At 44.0% G+C, this 19,724-nt stretch overlaps 1 protein-coding gene and 1 long non-coding RNA gene across 2 annotated transcripts in view; one reads left to right on the top strand and one right to left on the bottom strand.

The window, feature by feature from the left end:
• The window catches only part of SCAMP1 (secretory carrier membrane protein 1), a 36,539-nt gene that overhangs the window by 4,097 nt on the left and 12,718 nt on the right, over positions 1-19,724 (top strand). Inside the window, exons 2-4 of the mRNA XM_082191971.1 lie at positions 12,118-12,195; positions 17,946-18,044; positions 18,141-18,252. Coding sequence (XP_082048097.1) covers positions 12,118-12,195; positions 17,946-18,044; positions 18,141-18,252 — 289 coding nt within the window. The remainder of the gene's footprint in view (positions 1-12,117; positions 12,196-17,945; positions 18,045-18,140; positions 18,253-19,724) is intronic.
• Positions 4,436-16,973, bottom strand: LOC309514748. Its single transcript, XR_014212166.1, has 5 exons — positions 16,781-16,973; positions 14,563-14,640; positions 13,209-13,398; positions 12,984-13,097; positions 4,436-4,717 (listed from the first exon to the last, which is right to left on the bottom strand). It is a non-coding gene; the product is annotated as an uncharacterized lncRNA (long non-coding RNA).

The following is a 19,724-nucleotide window of genomic DNA, read 5'->3' as shown; positions in this document are numbered from 1 at the left end:
GGCGAAGAAGGAGGGAAAGGGAGCCCGGAAATGCTATCTCTGCCAACAGCCAGGCCACTTTGCCAGAGTCTGCCCCCAGAGGAAGGAATGGCAAGGGATGGTGGGAGCTGTTGAGGGGGAAGAGCAGGGAGAAACGGAGCAGGTAAAAGCCAACGCCTGGTTGCCAGCAGGGCACTGCAGCCAGGCCAAAGAGCAGTGAAAGTGCCCCTTTCCCAAGTGCCAGTGCCAGAAGCTCCTCGACCTGCTCTAGTGATTGAAGTGTCGCTAGAGCTGCAAAATGGACACCCCCTAAAAATAAAGGCGCTGTTGGACTCAGGCAGCTCCTGCAATTTCATGAGCAAGGAGTTTGCTGCTGAACATCAGATACAGACTATCCCTTTAAGCAACCCCCTGCAGGTGACCACGATTGATGGCAGGGAACTGTTGGGAGGAGGCGTCAGCTTGCAGACCGTCCCAATGATAATGAGGGTGGCAAGGCACACAGAACTGATAGCGTTTAATGTGGCCACCTTGGGAGGCGCTCCCATTATTTTGGGAATGAGCTGGCTAGCCCTACATGATCCGCTGGTGGGCTGGCATCAAAGAGTGGTTTCCTTCGGTTCCGCACACTGCTTAGAACACTGCAGGGCGGAAAAGGGGTCAGCAGGGGCCCAAGCCACCCTAGCAGGGACGGAAGTGATGGAGAAGGGGAAGGTGCCACCACAGTATGCTGATCTCAGCGACGTGTTCAGCGAGAAGGAAGCGGACCAACTACCCCCGCATAGGCCCTTTGATTGCCAGATCAATTTACTCCCTGGAGCACAGCTTCCTGTAGGCAAGTTGTATGCCATGTCAGACAGGGAGATGCAGGAGTTGAGAGCGTTCATTGACAAGAACCTGAAGAGAGGCTTCGTCAGAGAGTCCAAGGCAGCGGGGGGTAGCCCAGTGTTTTTTGTGGATAAAAAAAACACGGACAAGCCGAGGCTGGTATGTGACTTTCGGGCCCTAAATGCAGTGACAGAGCCGGCGGCTTTTCCTATGCCCAGGATTGATGATATTTTGACCAGGGTGCGAAAAGGAAAGATTTTTACAAAGCTGGACCTAAGGGGGGCGTACAACCTGATACGTATAAGGAAAGGGGATGAATGGAAGACCACCATGTTCACCCCTTTGGGGGCATTTGAATACCTCGTTATGCCTTTTGGATTACAAACAGGCTCCGCGTGTTTTCAAGCCTTTATGAACCATGTACTGGGGCCTTTGCTCTACAAGAATTGCGTGGCCTTCTTAGATGACGTGTTGGTGTATTCGGAGAATGAGGAGCAACATGTGAGAGACGTCAGAGAAGTGTTGAGCAGGCTGCAAGCCAACAGACTGTGGGTGAAACTGGAAAAATGTCAGTTTCATACCAAGGAGGTGGAATTCCTGGGGTACCGCTTGTCAGACAAAGGGTTGGCCATGGACCCCGGCAAGGTTCAAGCGGTGCTGGAATGGAAAACACCCAAGACCAAGAAGGATGTGCAGAGGTTCCTAGGGTTTGGAAACTTTTATCGTAAGTTCATCCGAAACTTCGCCCACCTGACGGCGCCCATCACGGACTGTCTCAGCAGCAAAAAGAAGTTTGTTTGGACGGGGGAGGCGGAGCGAGCGTTTGAGGAACTGAAAAGGGCCTTCGCCTCTGACGAACAACTTCTACATGTGGATTTACAAAAAAAGCTGAGGGTCGAAACAGACGCTTCGGACAGAGCCATAGGGGCGGTGCTTCTTCTGCAGCCGGGGAAGGAGGGGTCAGAGTGGCGACCGTGTGCCTTCTTTTCGCGAAAGCTGAACAAATCTGAGAGAAACTACACGGTGCACGACCGGGAACTTCTTGCGATTTATGAGGCCTTCCGGAGATGGAGGCATCTACTAATTGGTGCACAACAGAAGGTGCAAGTGTGCACGGACCATAAGAATCTAGAGTATTGGAGAACTGCGCGAGTGCTCAACCAAAGGCAGTTGAGATGGGCCCAGGAGTTCTCCAAATTTAACTTTGAGATTTGTTACGTACCAGGCCCGGAGAACGTTAGGGCGGACGCTCTCTCACGCAAACCTGAATATTTGGAGGGAGAGGGTGCACCCGAAGAGACCTATGTTATTCCCGAGGACCGCTGGGTGTGTGGGGCGGCTTTGGTGGGGCAAAGGGAACTGGTAGAGGGAACGGTGCAGGATGAATACGCCCAGGACAAACTCAGGGGTCTCAGGAGGGAGGGAGACAAACCCGGGGGTTTTGAGGAGAGAAACGGGGCGTTGTACTACAAGGGAGCGTTATACATACCTGAAGGGGAATTGAGGGAAAAGGTACTCAAGCAACTGCACGATAGCCCCACAGCAGGGCATTTTGGGCAACACAAAACCATGTGGCTGGTTACCAGGGAATTCTGGTGGCCCAAGGTCAGGGAAGATGTGCGTGAATATGTGAGAGGGTGTGACCGATGTCAACGAGCCAAGGGGGAGAGGCGGGCACCGGCAGGTTTATTAGAACCACTACCCACGCCGGAAAGACCATGGGAGGCAGTGGCAATAGATTTCATGACTGATCTGCCCAGGTCCAAAGGGAAGACAGCCATTATGGTTGTGGTAGACCTGTTAACCAAGATGGCCCACTTTATAGCCTGCTCACATGCGGTCACAGCAGAAGAAACCGCTAAATTGTTTGTGGAAAATGTGTTTAGGTTGCATGGTGCCCCCTTGAGGGTGGTTTCGGACCGAGGGAAACAATTTACTTCCAGGTTCTGGAGGAAGCTCATGAGCTTATTGCATGTAGAGGTGAATTTTTCCACTGCCCGTCATCCAGAAACCAATGGGCAGGCGGAAAGAGCTAATGGTGTCCTCCAGCAATATTTGAGGTGTTATGTGAATGACAGAGAGAATGATTGGGTGGAGAAGCTGGCGTTGGCAGAATTTGCCTATAACAATGCAGAGAACGTGTCCACGGGGATGAGCCCTTTTTTGGCCAATCACGGGTGTCATCCCCGAGCCTTCCCAGGGGGGGAGGGGGAGAACTGGAGCGTTCCTGCCGCAGAACAGTTCGTCGAAGAAATGGAAGCGATCCATCGCCAGCTCCAACTTAATTTAAACAGGGCGAAGGAGGAATATAAGAGGCAGGCAGACAAAACCAGAAGGGAAGGGGAAAGCATTAGGGTGGGGGACCAAGTGTGGCTGTCCACCCAAGGGTTACCATTTAAAGGAGGTTGTAAGAAGTTAAGACCTAAAAGACTGGGCCCATTCGAAGTCACGCAACAGGTCAACCCAGTGGCTTTCAGACTCCGGTTACCGAACCACATGAAGTTGCACCCAGTGTTCCACAGATCATTGCTGTCACCGTATATAGGGGACAGAGAGGGGAGGGTCAATAGGGGACCAGCTATGGAAGAAAAAGAACACAGCTACCATGTAGCGGAGATTCTCGATTCCAGGTGGAGGGGAGAGCAAGTAGAGTATTTGGTAATGTGGGAAGGGGAGCCGGAGTCGGAAAACACCTGGGTCAGGGCAGAGGAGGTAGATGACGAGGTTTTGATTGAAACTTTTCATCAGAGATTCCCTAGAAAACCCCAGCCAGTGGCGAGGTTCCGGAGGGAATACTTCGCCACCACCGACGACGAAGAAGAGTTGGAGGGGTTCGCTGACTCCGAGGTGGAAGAGGATTCAGCGAGTCGGAACGAAGACCGATGGAGGGAATTGTTCGAGACGTCGGAAGATGAAGAGGATTCTTTTAGGGGTTTCAGCTCCTCACCGCCCAGAGGAGAAAGTAGGGGCGGGGGAGAGGGGGGCCCTGGAGGGGAGGTGGATGTCAGGGAACTGACATCGGAGGAAAGGGAAGTGGCAAGGCTCCCAGAGACTGGGAGAGAGTCAACAGCCAAAGCAGGGACCAGCAGGGGGAGCGCCGGGTCTCTGGAGGAGGATCTCAGTAATGCTGAGAGAGACGCAGCAGCCCAGGCAGGAAGCAGCAGGGGAGAGAAAGGGGTGAGAGACACTTCGAGCGAAAATAGCGGGGAGGTGTCAGAAGCAGCTGCAGGGAGACCCATGCTGCGCCGGAAGCTGCCACGTCGTGAGTCCAGGAGACGCGTTTCCGTTAAGGAATTTCTTTGCTGGAAGCGCTTCCGCAGACAGCCACTGTCAGACTCTACTAGTGACTAGAGCAGACATGTCTGAGGAGCTCTGTCACACACAGAGGTTTGTGGGGTCGCACAAACTCTGAAGGGGCACCATTTTAAGCACAAGCAGCTAACCATCCCCTGACAATGATGTTCCTGCAATTTTCACTGAGAAAACTTCTGAGGAGCACATGCCTTTTGCTTGCATTCCCTTTGTGGCAACTTTCTGTTATTTTTCTGCAGTATCCCTCTCCACAGAGGTGCATCTAGCATCTTGGTCATACAGCTTTCACTGTATGCTGAAGACACACCTTGAAAAGTTAAAATTTATTGTTTTTGGAACCCAGCTCTTTTGCTGAATTTATCATATTTGCTTCTATTTTTGTGGTTTTACTTGTTTTATGGTTTTATTTGCTTTTGTAATTGTATATTCTATTATTGTGACCTACCTTGAGAACTTACAGTGAAGGGCAAGTAAGAAATATTATAAATAAATAAATTTAGAAGTTGCTGTTCCCTCTCTGTTCCATCCTTCTGATCTTACAGCGGAAGAAGGCATAATTCACGGAAAGGAGCATACATCCAAATTGTGTTCTTTCTTCCTAGGCAAAGATAAAAAACTGGTTAAGATTGTTTTCTAATAGGTTATAAGTACGATGTAGATAGTCTATTTTCTGCCATTGAACACCAACAAAATGAAAGTTAAGATGGACAGTGCTACCATGATCCCTACAAAATCTAAGTTTTCTTTTTCCATTGAAACTTTTTGTTTCAGCAGAAATCTTTTTACTTTTATATATATAAAGTCAAAAGCTGTGTCTTTTTGATGGAATTCCAAGCTTCATTAAGTATTGATAAAATATATGTAACTGTTGTTCAAAACACATAAACTACTTCTTTATGTAGTGTTCATTATACCTTGTCTGCACTACGTTTTGTTAGATAAGTGTAAACCAGGCTTCCTCAAACTTGGCCCTCCAGATGTTTTGAGACTACAATTCCCATCATCCCTGACCACTGGTCCTGCTAGCTAGGGATCATGGAAGTTGTAGGCCAAAAACATCTGGAGGGCCAAGTTTGAGGAAGCCTGATGTAAACCCCTCAGTCATCTGAACCAACGGTTCTACCAGCCAAATTTGGTCTCCATTAATTAAACCTAAAGCTGTGTTTAAAATTGATTGCAAGTAGATTTTAAATGAAGGGTTGTTTTTTTCATTGAAGCTTTCCTGCCTGCTGTATGCATCATCTTGGTTTAATGATTTGGGAAAATGCTTACTTAATGTTCAAGCTTTATATTTCATTTCTGTTTACAAGTTTTATTGAATGCTTATGTGATACCGAAGCTATAGTGTATCCTCCATGATGGTTGTTAGGGATATAATCCTGAACCAACTTACTGTGAACCTAAGTCTTATTGAATTCAACAGACACACTAGTCAGACTTAAATAGGACTTATTTCTGAGTAGATACGGTTTAGACTGTGCTGCAAAACTCTCATTGCTAGATACTGTGTTGTTGTTGTTTAGTCGTGTCCGACTCTTCGTGACCCCATGGACCAGCGCACGCCAGGCACTCCTGTCTTCCACTGGCTCCCGCAGTTTGGTCAGACTCAAGTTTGTGGCTTCGAGAACACTGTCCAACCATCTCGTCCTCTGTCTTTCCCAGCATCAGGGTCTTTTCCAGGGAGTCTTCTCTTCTCATGAGGTGGCCAAAGTACTGGAGCCTCAGCTTCACAATCTGTCCTTCCAGTGAGCACTCAGGGCTGATTTCCTTCAGAATTGATAGGTTTGATCTTCTTGCAGTCATGGGACTCTCAAGAGTCTCCTCCAGCACCATAATTCAAAAGCATCAATTCTTCGGCAATCAGCCTTCTTTATGGTCCAGCTCTCACTTCCATACATCACTACTGGGAAAACCATGGCTTTAACTATACGGACCTTTGTTGGCAAGGTGATGTCTCTGCTTTTTAAGATGCTGTCTAGGTTTGCCATCTCCTTTCTCAGAAGGAGCAGGCGTCTTTCAATTTTGTGACTGCTGTCACCATCTGCAGTAATCATGGAGCCCAAGAAAGTAAAATCTCTCACTGCCTCCATTTCTTCCCCTTCTATTTGCCAGGAGGTGATGGGACCAGTGGCCATGATACTGTGTTAAAGGTAAAGGTAAAGGTACCCCTGCCCGAACGGGCCAGTCTTGACAGACTGTGGGGTTTGTGCGCCCATCTCACATTTATTGGCCGGGGGCCAGCGCTGTCCGGAGACACTTCCGGGTCACGTGGCCAGCGTGACATCGCTGCTCTGGCTGGCCTGTGTTACACTTCATTAAAGGATAAACCAATTGTGCCTGTACAGTACTGTACAGGTATGGGAATACTAAATGAAGCTTTAATAATGCCTAAGAGGTGTTAACCTTACACTTGTTTTTCTAATCAGGGTTGATCTTAAAATTCTAAACAGCACATCATTTGTTGTGCTGGATTCGTGGCAGACTTCTGTGCCTTATGAACATGCCCAAATATGCTTCCAAGCAATTACTGTTTTTAACAGCCGTAGCTATGGGGCTGCATCTATAACAGCTACAGTATCCAAGTTTATGGGACTGAACCAAACTGTATTAAGCCATTAAAATAATCTTTGATACTTGACAGAGTGGGCTGATAGCTTGGGTACACAATTATAATTAAATTGTAGCTTAGTTCACATCTGTTAGCATTTTTGGATATTTTGCTTAAATTTAGCTTTAAGATGAAGAAAAAAATAAATTACAGGGACTGTTGAAGCCTGAGAAGCAGATTTAGCAAGCCAAAGGGAAGAAGTTACATGAATCAAAGTTTTATTGATTTTGCATATGACCACCTTATTTAGTTACATTTATTATGGTTTAACTCACTTAGATATGTACATGGTAAGCACAATGGTATCTGATTCCCCTGTATGCTCCTATTCTGTTTTGTGTTGAAATTGTCATAGCTATGTCAGTAAAAATAATTCATTCAATTCATTTCTAAATTCATCATTTTAAGATTATAAAACTCCAAGAGAAAATTATCTTCAAAGAGCATTTTGGGCTTGGAAATAGCCATTTGTCTAGAGTATAAATTGCCTGCAGGAGACCAGAAGAAATTGGCAAAAAGTAAAATGCAATGGAGCTAATTCCTGCCTTATTTTATTTTCATCTAGGGAGAAACAGAACACAAGGGACACAATAGTTTGGATTGCATTAATAACTGCATCTAGCTCCTAGGCATGCAATTCCTCCTTAGGACTTTGATTTCCTTCTTGAATTTAGGCTATGACGGGCCTTTTAATCAGGAGTGTAAACCATGAGTTGGTTTGCCTTGAAACTAGAAGAAGAAACAACAACCTATGGTTTGCCAAGAAATAGTCCAGCCAACTGCACTGCAGTTGCCTTGGCTAATGGAGCGAAGCTAGCTGGCAGACTGTTCTTGCACTGACTGTCTCTGGTAAACAAGGAAAGAGAATGTGATGCTAAGGATATATGACTGCAGGTTGCAGTTCTTTCATTTCCCCATCTTGAAGACTTTAGATGAGATGTCAGAAGGGGGAAAAGGAACAGCTGCTAATTGCACTGCATTGTGGGAAAATGACACATTCTGGATATCAATTCTCCTTCCTGGCTCTTCCTTATCTTGTAAGAGCTGTGGAAGGATGTGTGGTGTATTTGTGTGGTGTGTAATAGCAGCTCCCACACTGACAGCTCAGGTGAACTAATCTGGGTGGATGCCCTCTGCACTGCCGAGTATTTTGCAAAAATGCACACTCCCCCCCCCCCCCGGTAAAATGGGGTCTAATGCAGTCTTCTTTCAGGTAATGCTGCCCCATTTCACTTGCCATGGAAGAATAGAGTACAGTGGAAATTAGAATCCCCAGTGTAAGCTATAATGTCTATTCAACTTTCTAAGCTAGCCTGCCATGTCAGGTTTGGCTTTGAATGAAATGCTTAATGCAAGATCCGTATTTCTAGCAGATAAAACTAATTGAATTGCAAGTTAGTGTAGAAGTCAAGTTAATTACAAGATGGAATGTGAAAAAGAATTGAAGTTTCCAAAGGAAGCTTCCTGGGATGGGACTGCACTGAAGAGTTGGCAGTTGCAGTGTAAAAGCACCTAGTGCTTGGCTCGCACTAAAAACTTTTTAAGTAGCAGCAGCTGTAGATCTTGATTCCTACACATCTGGGTTAGTGTTACAATATGCAGACAGTTCTGTTACTTCAGAGTTGCACTGGGATTTGCTTCCAATTTTGTGTGTGTGTAGAATGCACTTCTATGTTCTTTAAATTTGTTATGGCAGATTTTTAAAGAAGTAGGAGGAGAGGATGGGACGTGTTTTTCAGATTATTTGAAAGTAGTAGTTTTTGGGCTTTGTGTTAATTTCAAGAGAACAATAATTCACAAATGGATCACTTCAGTGTTGAAATGCATCTTCGGAGTTCTGGCCAAATTCCAAAGCATCAAAACCAGCTTAAGAAAATCTTTTGTCTTTGTACTCTAAAAATAACACTGAAGACTGCTATGTTTTCATGGTGACTGTAATCAATGTCAAAACCCTTCCTGTTAGGGTAGCTCTTGAAGTCCTTAGAATATGCAATTGGAAGTGTCTAGGAGCCATTTTGCACGCTATAAGGAAGCAGTAATAGAGAATGCATGAGTAAAGCTGGTTCATGTTATTTCACAAGGAGCTGTTATACACAATACCAGGAAGCATGGCAGGGAAGCATGTATCACTTGTGCCTTTTTTTTCCTTGCATGGTGAAGTAGTCAGTGTCATAAGTATTTCTGCCAACCAAAACTAGATGAGTTTAAAAGCTTCCTTGCTTTCACCCAAAGGTGGCTTTGCAAAGCACTTTGCAGGGGAAAGTCACAAGAATTTCATTACTGAAGCTTGAAGATCTCTTATTTAGCACATTATAAGAATAAGTTCCTTCTAGTCACTTTTCCAGAGGTTCTTTTCTTGCACAAACAATGGGTATACTAGAGCGTTTAAAAATAGTCTAGCATGTGTTGCATTTTTCAGGGTTGTTGTTTTTTAAATTGGCAGACGTTTTGAACACCACTGCCATAAGAAGGCAGTGTGGGGTAGTGGCAAATGTTTTGCACTCAAAGGTAGGAAATTTAGGTGTCCTTGGTGAAGTTGTTGTGCTTGGCTAATTTGGCAATATGCTGCAACCCTTGGGTGGATGGAAAATTCCTTATAGAAGGAATTTATAAAGACTAAATTGACAGTGGGGAGAGGGGTTGAATTAATTCAGTTTATCCCTGTCACATATGCATCTCTCTGTGTGGAGAGATCACATTGGCTGTGTCTTCCCTCTAAATGTCAAAACTGGGGGGGGGGGGGTTGTATGTGTGCTGCTCACAGTGTTAGAAAGTGAAATAGGAAAGCTAGGAGCTTAAACCTGGGTTATGGGTGCAGCAACAGAATGTCTAGATGCATTTTTTTATAATGATAATACGAAGCTGAAAATGAATGAACTGCAGCTTAAAATATTGCGTTCATTTTTCACATGGTCTAGTCCTTCCCCTGCCCACCCCCCTTATATTCTTCAGGGGGTCTCTTCTCCAGTCTTCAGAGATTAGCTGGAAGTGGGGAGGCAGACAAAGGTCCTCCTTTCCTTCTACTCTGCAGTTTTAATCTGAAACTTTAGGCACGGTACTGGGCCGAAAGCTCAAAAACTGCTCATGCTAATGAAATTCCCTGTCACAAAATGCACCTAGAACAGTGGGAATTTTGAACACTGGTGGCTGCCAGAGAACACTGAAAGCAGAAAGTAGCGGGCAAGCATGCTTCAGCTGATGGGCTTGGGTTAGGCTAGAGTGGTCTAACTTATAGCCCAAGAGCTGCACTTGGCTCTCAACACCTTTTTTGACAACCCTCAGCAGCATTTGACACCCCACTCTTTCCCAAAACCAGGTAAGGGAGGTGCTGGGTTTTGGAAGGAGGCATGGTGGTTCTTACAGGGTCCTAGAGTCCTCCTCTCTCCTTCCCAAAGCCTAGTTAGCTCTTTCCCAGCTTTGAGAAGGAGATGGGAGGACTCTAATAAGGTTAAAATCTGGTAACCTTCCTCTAGGACCCTGCCAGAGCCTTGCGCCTCCTTCCCAAAGCCCTGGTGCCTCACTTAGCCAGCTTTGGGAAAGCAGTTCAAGGGCTGCAGGGGGTGGGAGCTCAAATTTTGGCTTCATCCCCCCCCCCCCGCACCCTCAGGCCACAAGGCAGTGTGCAGTTTGCAAGTTCTGTGTCACAATACTCTTGCAGCCTACTTGCTGTGAAGAGTTGGGCTGCCCTGGGTTAGGCATAATGGAAGTAGTAGTAGTAATAATAATAATAATAATTAATAATAATAATAATTTAGCCACTCTGGGCAGCTTCCAGCATATATAAAAACATAGGAAAACATTAAACCTTTAAAAGCTTACCTATACTGTACAGTGCTGCCTGCAAATGTTTCCTAAATGTTATATAATTACTCATCTCCTTAACATCTGATGAGAGGGCATTCCACAGTGTGGGTGCCACTACTGAGAAGGCCATCTGCCTCGTTCCCTGTAGCTTGACTTCTTGCAGTGTGGGAACCACCAGAAGGCCCTCAGACCTGAATCTCAGTATCCAGGATGAACAATGGGGGTGTAGATGCTCATTCAGGTAGACAGGGCCGAGGCTGTTTAGCACCAACACTTTGAATTGTGCTCAGAAATGTATGGGAGCCAATGTGGTTTAAGTTTAACTTCAGCTTATGGGGTAGAAGGAGGGAGGAGTTTGCATAGTGGATATGCACATTCAGGTATTCTTCCTCTGAGCCAGGTCCACATATCTCACCCCATTTTTTTTTAAGCCTGCAGTGGACTATATGGGGTGTCACTTAAAAATGGCTTTGAAGTATATGAGCTCTGCTTCCGTGTGTGTGTGTGTGTGTGTGTGTGTGTGTGTATGGGTCCCCAGTGGTTGAGTGCTAAAAACTCTGATCTGTATACATTCTTAGAATTTGACGGATTCATGCCCTATATGAAGATAACATTGTGCTGTCTCCTACATTTCATATTTTGCACAGTGTAATGATGGCTATTGTGACAGGCAGGAGCCCAGTATGCTTTGGCAGGAGAAAATATGCTTATTCATTGCCTCCAAAATTCCATTGGATATGTGTTTTATATTTCAGTTTCTCAGTGACAGTGTGCAGCTGAAAATTGAGCTCTCATTTATATGCTCAGGAGGAGCAGCATTCCTCATAAATCAGCTGTGTGACAGATGGGGCATCTCACAAATCATGTTAATCTAGATTTGTAAGAAGATCAGGGTGAAATGAGGTGACCTACAGAATAGGAAGAATGAAAACATGAATGAGTTTCTATTTCTACATCAAATAAAGGCAGGTCTAAAAGTGAAAATATTATCATATTGGGAAAATAACTATTTTTCTGTTTATTACTAACATTTGTTACAAGCTTCTAGCACTGTTATTTTTTGAAGCAAGATATCATAAATTTCTCTGTTGTAGGAACTGATATATAACTCTTAATAGGTAGTTTATTTTGTCAAATACAACTCTGATATTTGCTCAGTCATTATTGTACTGAAAACTAACCTAAGAATTCTAACAGTGCCGTGTACATTCCTTGGCATTTGCTGGGACTGAACTACAGAGCAAACATAAAGGGAGGGAATCAGGGTGATTAGAAAGCTAGTGAACCACAAGTAATTTTTCCTTTCGCTTGTCTTATGCTGCTTGTTTTAAGATTGTGCTCAAAGATGGAACGTTGGAACGTCTGCAACTTCATCTAAATAAAAGGAATGCAGAGGGGATCTCTCTAATTAGACTATTTCAGTTTAGATAGCTGTGTTGTGAGCTGTAGGAAAGCAGTAATTTATTTTGGACAACAGCTACAAACTTGGGTTAGAAGGTTATTATCTTAAATGTAGATGGGCTGGGATTAGTATTAGCACATGCAGTGCACAGTGCTTTCTGTAACCTACTTCTCTCTCTGTTTAGGATCCTTCAGTTACACAAGTGACGAGAAATGTTCCTCCAGGATTAGATGAATACAACCCTTTCTCAGATTCAAGAACAGTAAGCATCCTTCTTAATATCAAATAAACCTTTCTCATGTGGAAATCTATGTGACACTTCAGTTTCTTTATAAACTTACAAATTAAGCTTGTGTATGTTATGACCAAGGGACGCGGGTGGCACTGTGGGTTAAACCACTGAGCCTAGGGCTTGCTGATCAGAAGGTCGGCAGTTCGGATCCCCGCGACGGGGTGAGCTCCCATTGCTTGGTCCCTGCTCCTGCCAACCTAGCAGTTTGAAAGCACCTCAAAGTGCAAGTAGATAAATAGGTACCGCTCCGGCGGGAAGGTAAACGGTGTTTCCATTTGCTGCTCTGGTTCACCAGAAGCGGCTTAGTCATGCTGGCCACATGACCCGGAAGCTGTACGCCGGCTCCCTTGGCCAGTAAAGCGAGAGCCGCAACCCCAGAGTCATCTGCGAGTGGACCTAACGGTCAGGGGTCCCTTTACCTTTACCTATGTTATGACCAGTCATTTTTATAGTAGCCTGTTGAAGGCAACTGTAAAGATGCCATTCTTAAAAATTATGGCATTCTACAAGTATCAGTTTTCTCTCATAGTGAACAGAGGAGATTGAGGGCTGGTGGGATTGAAGCCCAAACTGGTGCACTGAGATAAAAGAAGGGAAGAATTAACATGGCCGGCACTCCAGTGATGATTTTTAGTAATTGCTGAGTGGTTGGTGTGTGTATGTGAGAGCAAAAATGTGCATGCTTTGCCCTCCATTGTGCTGTGGTGTGTTGGGGGACGTCCCATGTTCTTTTAAAAGTGCTTTGTTCTTCTACATACCTTGGCACATAATGTGGCTGAGGATTACATGTAGCTTAAACTGGAAGTATAAAAATTACATCTTATTTTTCTGTTGAATACATAAGGGGGGAAATCTGGCAGTAAAAGGTGCACCTAAGATTAAATGAGACAGAAAATGTTTTTAAGAGCACATGAAAAGGTAAAGGCAAAGAGACTGAAACGGCTGTAGATATTTTCATCACTCACTGTATCTAAATAACTTACTTGTAGCTGCTTGATGCCCTGTAGGCTGCTGGCTCTTTGGGGAACGTCCCATTTCATTTATATTCGGCTGATGTTTCTAAGAGGTGGGTGTGAGATGTAAGCAAGAACTTCTCCCCCCTGAGTGATTTATTGGCGCAGTCTGCCGAGAAACTGTGTGGGAATGGAACAGGGACCGGAGATAAACCAAATCCTATGTCAGTGGAAAGGGAAATTAAATGAGAGAGAATGTTCAGTTCTGTGGGCAGCTGAGTGATTGTGAAGAAGTAACTTTTCTTTCATGATGTTAAGATGCCTCTTCTAGTCATTCATGAAAAGCTAATGACTAGAAGGGGCATCTTAACATTGCTATTCTTAAAATATTCCATTCCCTTTCACAATTTTCATTATGTTATTACAGTCCTGTCCTGGGACAGAGATCAGATTTTTTTAAAGTGTCAGCTTCCATGTGTGTGTAAGTAAACCTGCCCTAAGAAAGGGACAACATGAAATAAAAGTGCAAGTCCGGAAGCCAAAGGGTGGCATACACAATGCATCTCTTCCAATTTATTAATCATAGCAACCCTGCGACTAACCCAAGCCCATCTAATGAGCTTCATGGCCGAGTAAGATTTTGAATGTGCTTACCCTAGTCCAAGCGTGGCCAAACTTGGCCCTCCAGCTGTTTTGGGACTACAATTCCCATCATCCCTAGCTAACAGGACCAGTGGTCAGGGATGATGGGAATTGTTGTCCCAAAACAGCTGGAGGGCCAAGTTTGGCTATGCCTGCCCTGGTCTTAAGTCAACGCTAGCTGCTACACCACTGTGCCTTGGTTCTTAACCTATCTATGCAACTTTGAGAAGTGTGTGAAAATGAGAACTGCATTAGTCTTAAGTGTTTATACCTCAGTGGTACTCTCATTACCAATCACTGCTTTGTTCCTGAAAAGAAACCTCCTGCTATTGCTTAACTTGCCAGCTGAAGAATGTAATTGCTACCGGTGGAGTTATTCAGTGGGCAGGTGTTTTATAATCACGCTGCAAGCTGTGTCATAGCGCTCCATATGTCTTTAAGGAAAAATGACTCTGTATTTAGACCACCTCCCTTCAGGATCCTCTCCACCTCTCCACTGTGTGGAGGGGGAATGGACTGTGATCTCTGCCCTTGTCCTCCCTGGCTCCACCAAAAATTTCATACATTGAGTAGGCTGTCTATCTGTGTGTGTTGGAATGAACATGTGCCGGCTTGCTGATCTTATATTTTTGTGCTTCCCATGTTGAAAATGTGTTGCTGGTGCTTTCAAGGTACACAGGATTGTTTGTCAGTTAGAATCATTACTGTAAAAATAGCAGGCGAGTTGCAATTCTGCACGTACCTGGAAGTAAATCCCATTGATCTTGGAGGAACTTGCTTCTAAGTAGGATAGAGCTGCCAGAAACATGAGATTTGTTACCTACAGCACAAATGCAGAAATATTACTTAAAGTTGCTTAATATTATAATCCTCTTTTCTTTAGAATTATGATGTGTTGGATAGTTCTTCTTTTGCTATAATATTTTTTATTGAAACTTTTCAACTTACAATATAATAAAAGCCAAACTAATCTAAATAAAAATAGAAAAAGGAGAAATCAAAACAAACACACACAAAAGAAAGACAGAAAGAAAACGTTATATCTTAACCTCTAGTACTGATTATAAACTTCAAAATCTGAATTAGGGGTAATCTTGTAATGACAGGTGAGACCTGTAATAAAAACTTCCATTCAGTGTGCTAGCCAGGCCTGCTCCATCTAGTACAGTGGTACCTCGCAAGACGAATGCCTCGCAAGACGAAAAGCGCACAAGACGAAAGAGTTTCCCGTTTTTTGAGTCGTTCCGCAAGACGAATTTCCCTATGGGCTTGCTTCGCAAGACGAAACGTCTTGCGAGTTCTTGCGAGTTTGTTTCCTTTTTCTTAAAGCCGCTAAGCCGCTAATAGCTGTGCTTCACAAGACAAAAAAACCGCAAGACGAAGAGACTCGCGGAACGGATTAATTTCGTCTTGCAAGGCACCACTGTATACTCCATTTTATTTCCTTTCCCAACACATTTTCTGCTTACTTCACCCCATCTCAACCCTCAACAGTTGGTCAGGATTCTGTGGCCACTGAGTTTGCTTAATCATCATCAGGCTGGTTTGGGAGTCTCTACCCCCTCCCCCAAACAGGTTTTCCTAATTATTATTGCAGTTCTGCAAACCTTGGGAGTTCCCACAAGCCTGCTTCCTCTTTCATCTTCTTTGTGGGAGTGGTGTTGGTTTGGTTTCTCATAGATCTGAGCTCACCTCTGAACTTTGGAAATGGCTTTTGCCAGACACCTAAGATGCAATAGAGGTCTCCTAACTTCTGGATTGCCCGATGTAAAGTATTTTACAACATTTTCCAGACCTAACCACGCGATTGCTGTCTTTATTTTTATACCACTATATCATCCTCAAGCATCCTACATATTTCTCCAAATTTTGGTTACTTGTGTAACAACCATAAGGTTGGTTGGTTGATTGAAGAAACTGAGGAAATGCTTTGTTCTTAAAAGAAGACTGTATGCAACAGCAAGCTTCTAACATTTTTAAAATTGGCTACATTTAATTTCAATGTCCTGTAGATCTCCTCCCACCCCAATAACTTGGTGCAATGTAAACATTATATGGCAGGGACAATTTCAATCTATATTACTGTATATTTACATGTATAAGACGCCCCCTATTTTGGGGGACTCCAAATTAAGAAAACACCCCTCAGCACTACCCGTGTATAAGACGAGCCCCAATTTTAAGCCTTTTTTTTTTGAGGTGGGGGGAGCTAGTCTTATACACGGAAAAATATGGTTTGTGCTTTTTGATCCTGTGAAGGGTCTCTGTGCTGCTGCAACACAAGTAATAACTGACCATCAAGGTATATAATACTGTGGCACTCTGAGAGAAATATATTTCATTTTCTCAACAGCTACTTAATGGTTAGTAGTTAGAAGTTTATATCTGTGGCCTGAATTTAAATAGAACACTTTAGAAGCATGAGGAAGAGTGCAGTAAACGAAAAGCAGAATTTTGATCTTTTTACCATGCTAATTAATGCAACCAAAAGATCTTGATTGTTCTTGGAATTTCTATGCTGAGCTATTTTAAGTAAATACTACAGAACAGGCTATGAAACTTAATATCTCTTGCATCTAAGTCATTGTCTTTTAGTCTGTGTTCAGTATTAAACTTGCATGTTCCATGCCTGAAACATTTTGCTGTACTTGATATTGTACTTCATTGTTTAAAGCAGGGGTCAGCAAACTTTTTCAGCAGGGGGCCAGTCCGCTGTCCCTCAGACCTTGTGGGGGGCCGGACTATAGTTTGAAAAAGGAAAAAAATGAACAAATTCCTATGCCCCACAAATAACCCAGAGATGCATTTTAAATAAAAGCACACATTCTACTCATGTAAAAACACGCTGATTCCCGGACCGTCCGCGGGCCAGATTTAGAAGGCGATTGGGCCGGATCCGGCCCCTGGTTTAAAGGAATAGATTCAGACAGAAGAAGATAATGGTGAACTGTTCAGCTTACTGATGTCTTGTCTCTTGTTTGTTCATGACATACTGCAGCGAACTAGGAGTAGGACTTGTAATGATGGCTTCAATTTTGAATGTGTTAGAAACCAAAACAAAGGTGCCTCTCCGTTGGAAGAAAACCTCTTCCACTCATGGAAGGGCTGTTCCAACCAATTTAGCATTTAGGGTCACTTTTCTCATGCAGTGCTCTTTGGCTGTGAATATATAAAATTTGTAAACTACTTAACACAGTATATTGAAATGGAGTACAGTTCCTGTTTGTTTCAGGTTATTTATTTAACTTGTTTATTTTATTCAGATAGCTTGCTTGCCCTTCAGTATAAAGTCCCAGGGTGAGCTACAACAATAAAATATACAATTATAAAATAAATCAAACAGTTATAATTATAACAAAGAAAAGTGTAAAAAAGACAAAAGTTTCAAATAAAACAATTCCACATGTAAACATATTTGTAATGCAAATGTAGACAAAGATTAACATTTCATGTGGCAGCAGTAGTACATTTTCTGCATTTGCTTGCAGGTCATCAAATGCAAGCAACTTGGTGCCCTGAAGGATAGTTCAGTCAGTAGAGCATGAGACTCTTAAGCTCAGGGTTGTGGGTTTGAGCCCCATATTGGGCAAAATATGCTATCACAGCAGGGATTTGGACTAGATGATCCTTGTGGTCCCTTCCTACTCTACAAATTTGTGATTCTATTATTCTAACTATACAGTAATATAACATTTTACCTATCTTGTATATCAGTAGCTATTTTAAATGTAGATGAGGTACTTAGGGTGTCAGTTGTTATTATTGATAGTAGTATAGTAGTAGTATTTACATTTATAAGCCACTTACTATTTGAAAACCTCAAAGCTGTTTTAAATAAATATATATAGAAGCACAATAAATACAATAATAATCATATCAAATGATTTACACTGAAGTAAAATAAATACGCAAACAATATAAATGGTTTGGCAATGTATAGTGATATGGACATACATCATTTGTATGTAGCAACTTTTCTACTTATATCTAAAGTTTAGGAAATGTAGAGAGTTGACCAGTCAACTAATTAGAAGGGCTGTTGTACATCTTGAATGCCTCTTTAAGATATTTTCTGAAAGTATCCAAGAGCCACTCTAAAATTGTTCTGTTCTTTTCCTTTCTTAGCCACCACCAGGAAATGTCAAAGTTCCCAATGTGCCCAGTACGCAGCCAGCTATAATGAAACCAACTGAGGAACCACCTGCTTACACACAGATTGCAAAGGTATATTTAATATTATTTATTTCAGCATCAAAATGGGAATTGATATATATTTATAATATGGTGCTACTTCCTTATATCTCAATTTCCCCCCATCAGGAACATGCCTTGGCCCAGGCTGAACTCCTTAAGCGTCAAGAAGAATTAGAAAGAAAAGCAGCTGAACTAGATCGCAGGGAAAGAGAGATACAGAGCCTCAACCAGCAGGGAGGTAGGCCTTAAACAAACCTCAACAGCTTTCAAAATGTTGTGCTTATGGAAACCATTTAATTCAGTGCTTAGAGTTAGTTTAAATGCAGTTTCTGGAGCTCTGAAGTTCCTGCCAATTGTCTCTTAAAACAAAAATGACAAAATTTAATTACTGCAGTTTTATATATGCTTGGAGATTTAAACGGGAAATACAGAGTTTGGTTTTTATTGGGTCATTACTGTCCTCTATTATCTGTGTTAAATTAAGCTGAAGTGTAATGCTGGTCTTCTGAAGGAGATAGAAGCAGTTGCCAGGAGAGATGATAACCTTAAAAATCTAGTCAGTGCAGCATTTACTTGCATAGAAGACCCCTTAAAACCAATGATAACTTTCCTTGTAAACAAGATTAGCAGGAGAAATAGCAACCTCTAAGTAGAGAAACTCAGATTCTGTACATGATTACTCAGATACAAGTCACTTTGTGTTTAGTGGTGCTTGCTCCCTGCAAAGTTTGTATAGGATTGCAGCCTGATAAGCATTCCATTTAATCTGAAAGTGCATCCATCACTTCGTGGAGAGACAGGGTTTTTATTTTTTAAGTAAAATTCAGGTTCTTACATTGGAAGCCTTATTATTTGTATATTCAGTAAGCAGCTGGACTTTGTTTTCACATGTTCTGTATTAGTGCTGATAAAATAGGATGTGTCAGCACTAAATTTTGTTTTCACTATTTTAAAATCTGTGTTTACCGTATTTTGCGCCCCATAAGACGCTCCGGCCCATAAGACGCACCTAGTTTTTTTGGGGGGAAATAAAGAAAAAAAATTTTATTTCCCCCCCCCCAGGTGCGGGGCTGGAAGAACCAGGTCGGGGAACAGTGGGAAGGCACGCTCTGCCTCGCCGCTGTCCCCCGACCTTGTGGGGCTGGCGATGGGGAGAAGTGCACCAGTCCAGGGAGGGCAGGCAGCTCTGTGCCGCCATCCCGAGCGGGGCGGGACTTAGCGCCCCGCTCGGGATGGCGGCGTAGACCTGCCTGCAGTCCCAGGACCGCAGGCAGCTCTGCACAGCCACCGGGAGCGTGGCGGAGCTTCTCCCCCAGCTCCCGGTGGCCGGGCAGAGCTGCGCTGGTCCCATAAGGCCCCGGCAAGTGGCTCAAGGAACAGCCTAGACATCCCTGCGGGTCCTCCCACAGGGCTGCCTGGGCTGCGGAATTGTTCCCGAAGCGTCGGGCACTCTGCTTTCAGGGCGCCCGACGCTCCGAGAAGCAGGCTGCTATCCGCAGCCTAGGCAGCCCTGTGGGACCTCCCACGGGGCTGCCTGGGCTGCGGAATTGTTCCCGAAGCGTCGGGCGCTCTGCTTTCAAGGCGCCCGACGCTCCGAGAAGCAGGCTGCTATCCGCAGCCTAGGCAGCCCTGTGGGACCTCCCACAGGGCTGCCTGGGCTGCAGAATTGTTCCCGAAGCGTCGGGCACTCTGCTTTCAGGGCGCCCGACG

Source organism: Podarcis vaucheri, assembly GCF_965113315.1.
Source record: "Podarcis vaucheri genome assembly, chromosome: 11".
Lineage (NCBI taxonomy): Eukaryota > Metazoa > Chordata > Lepidosauria > Squamata > Lacertidae > Podarcis > Podarcis vaucheri.
This window is presented reverse-complemented; position numbering and strand designations above follow the sequence as displayed.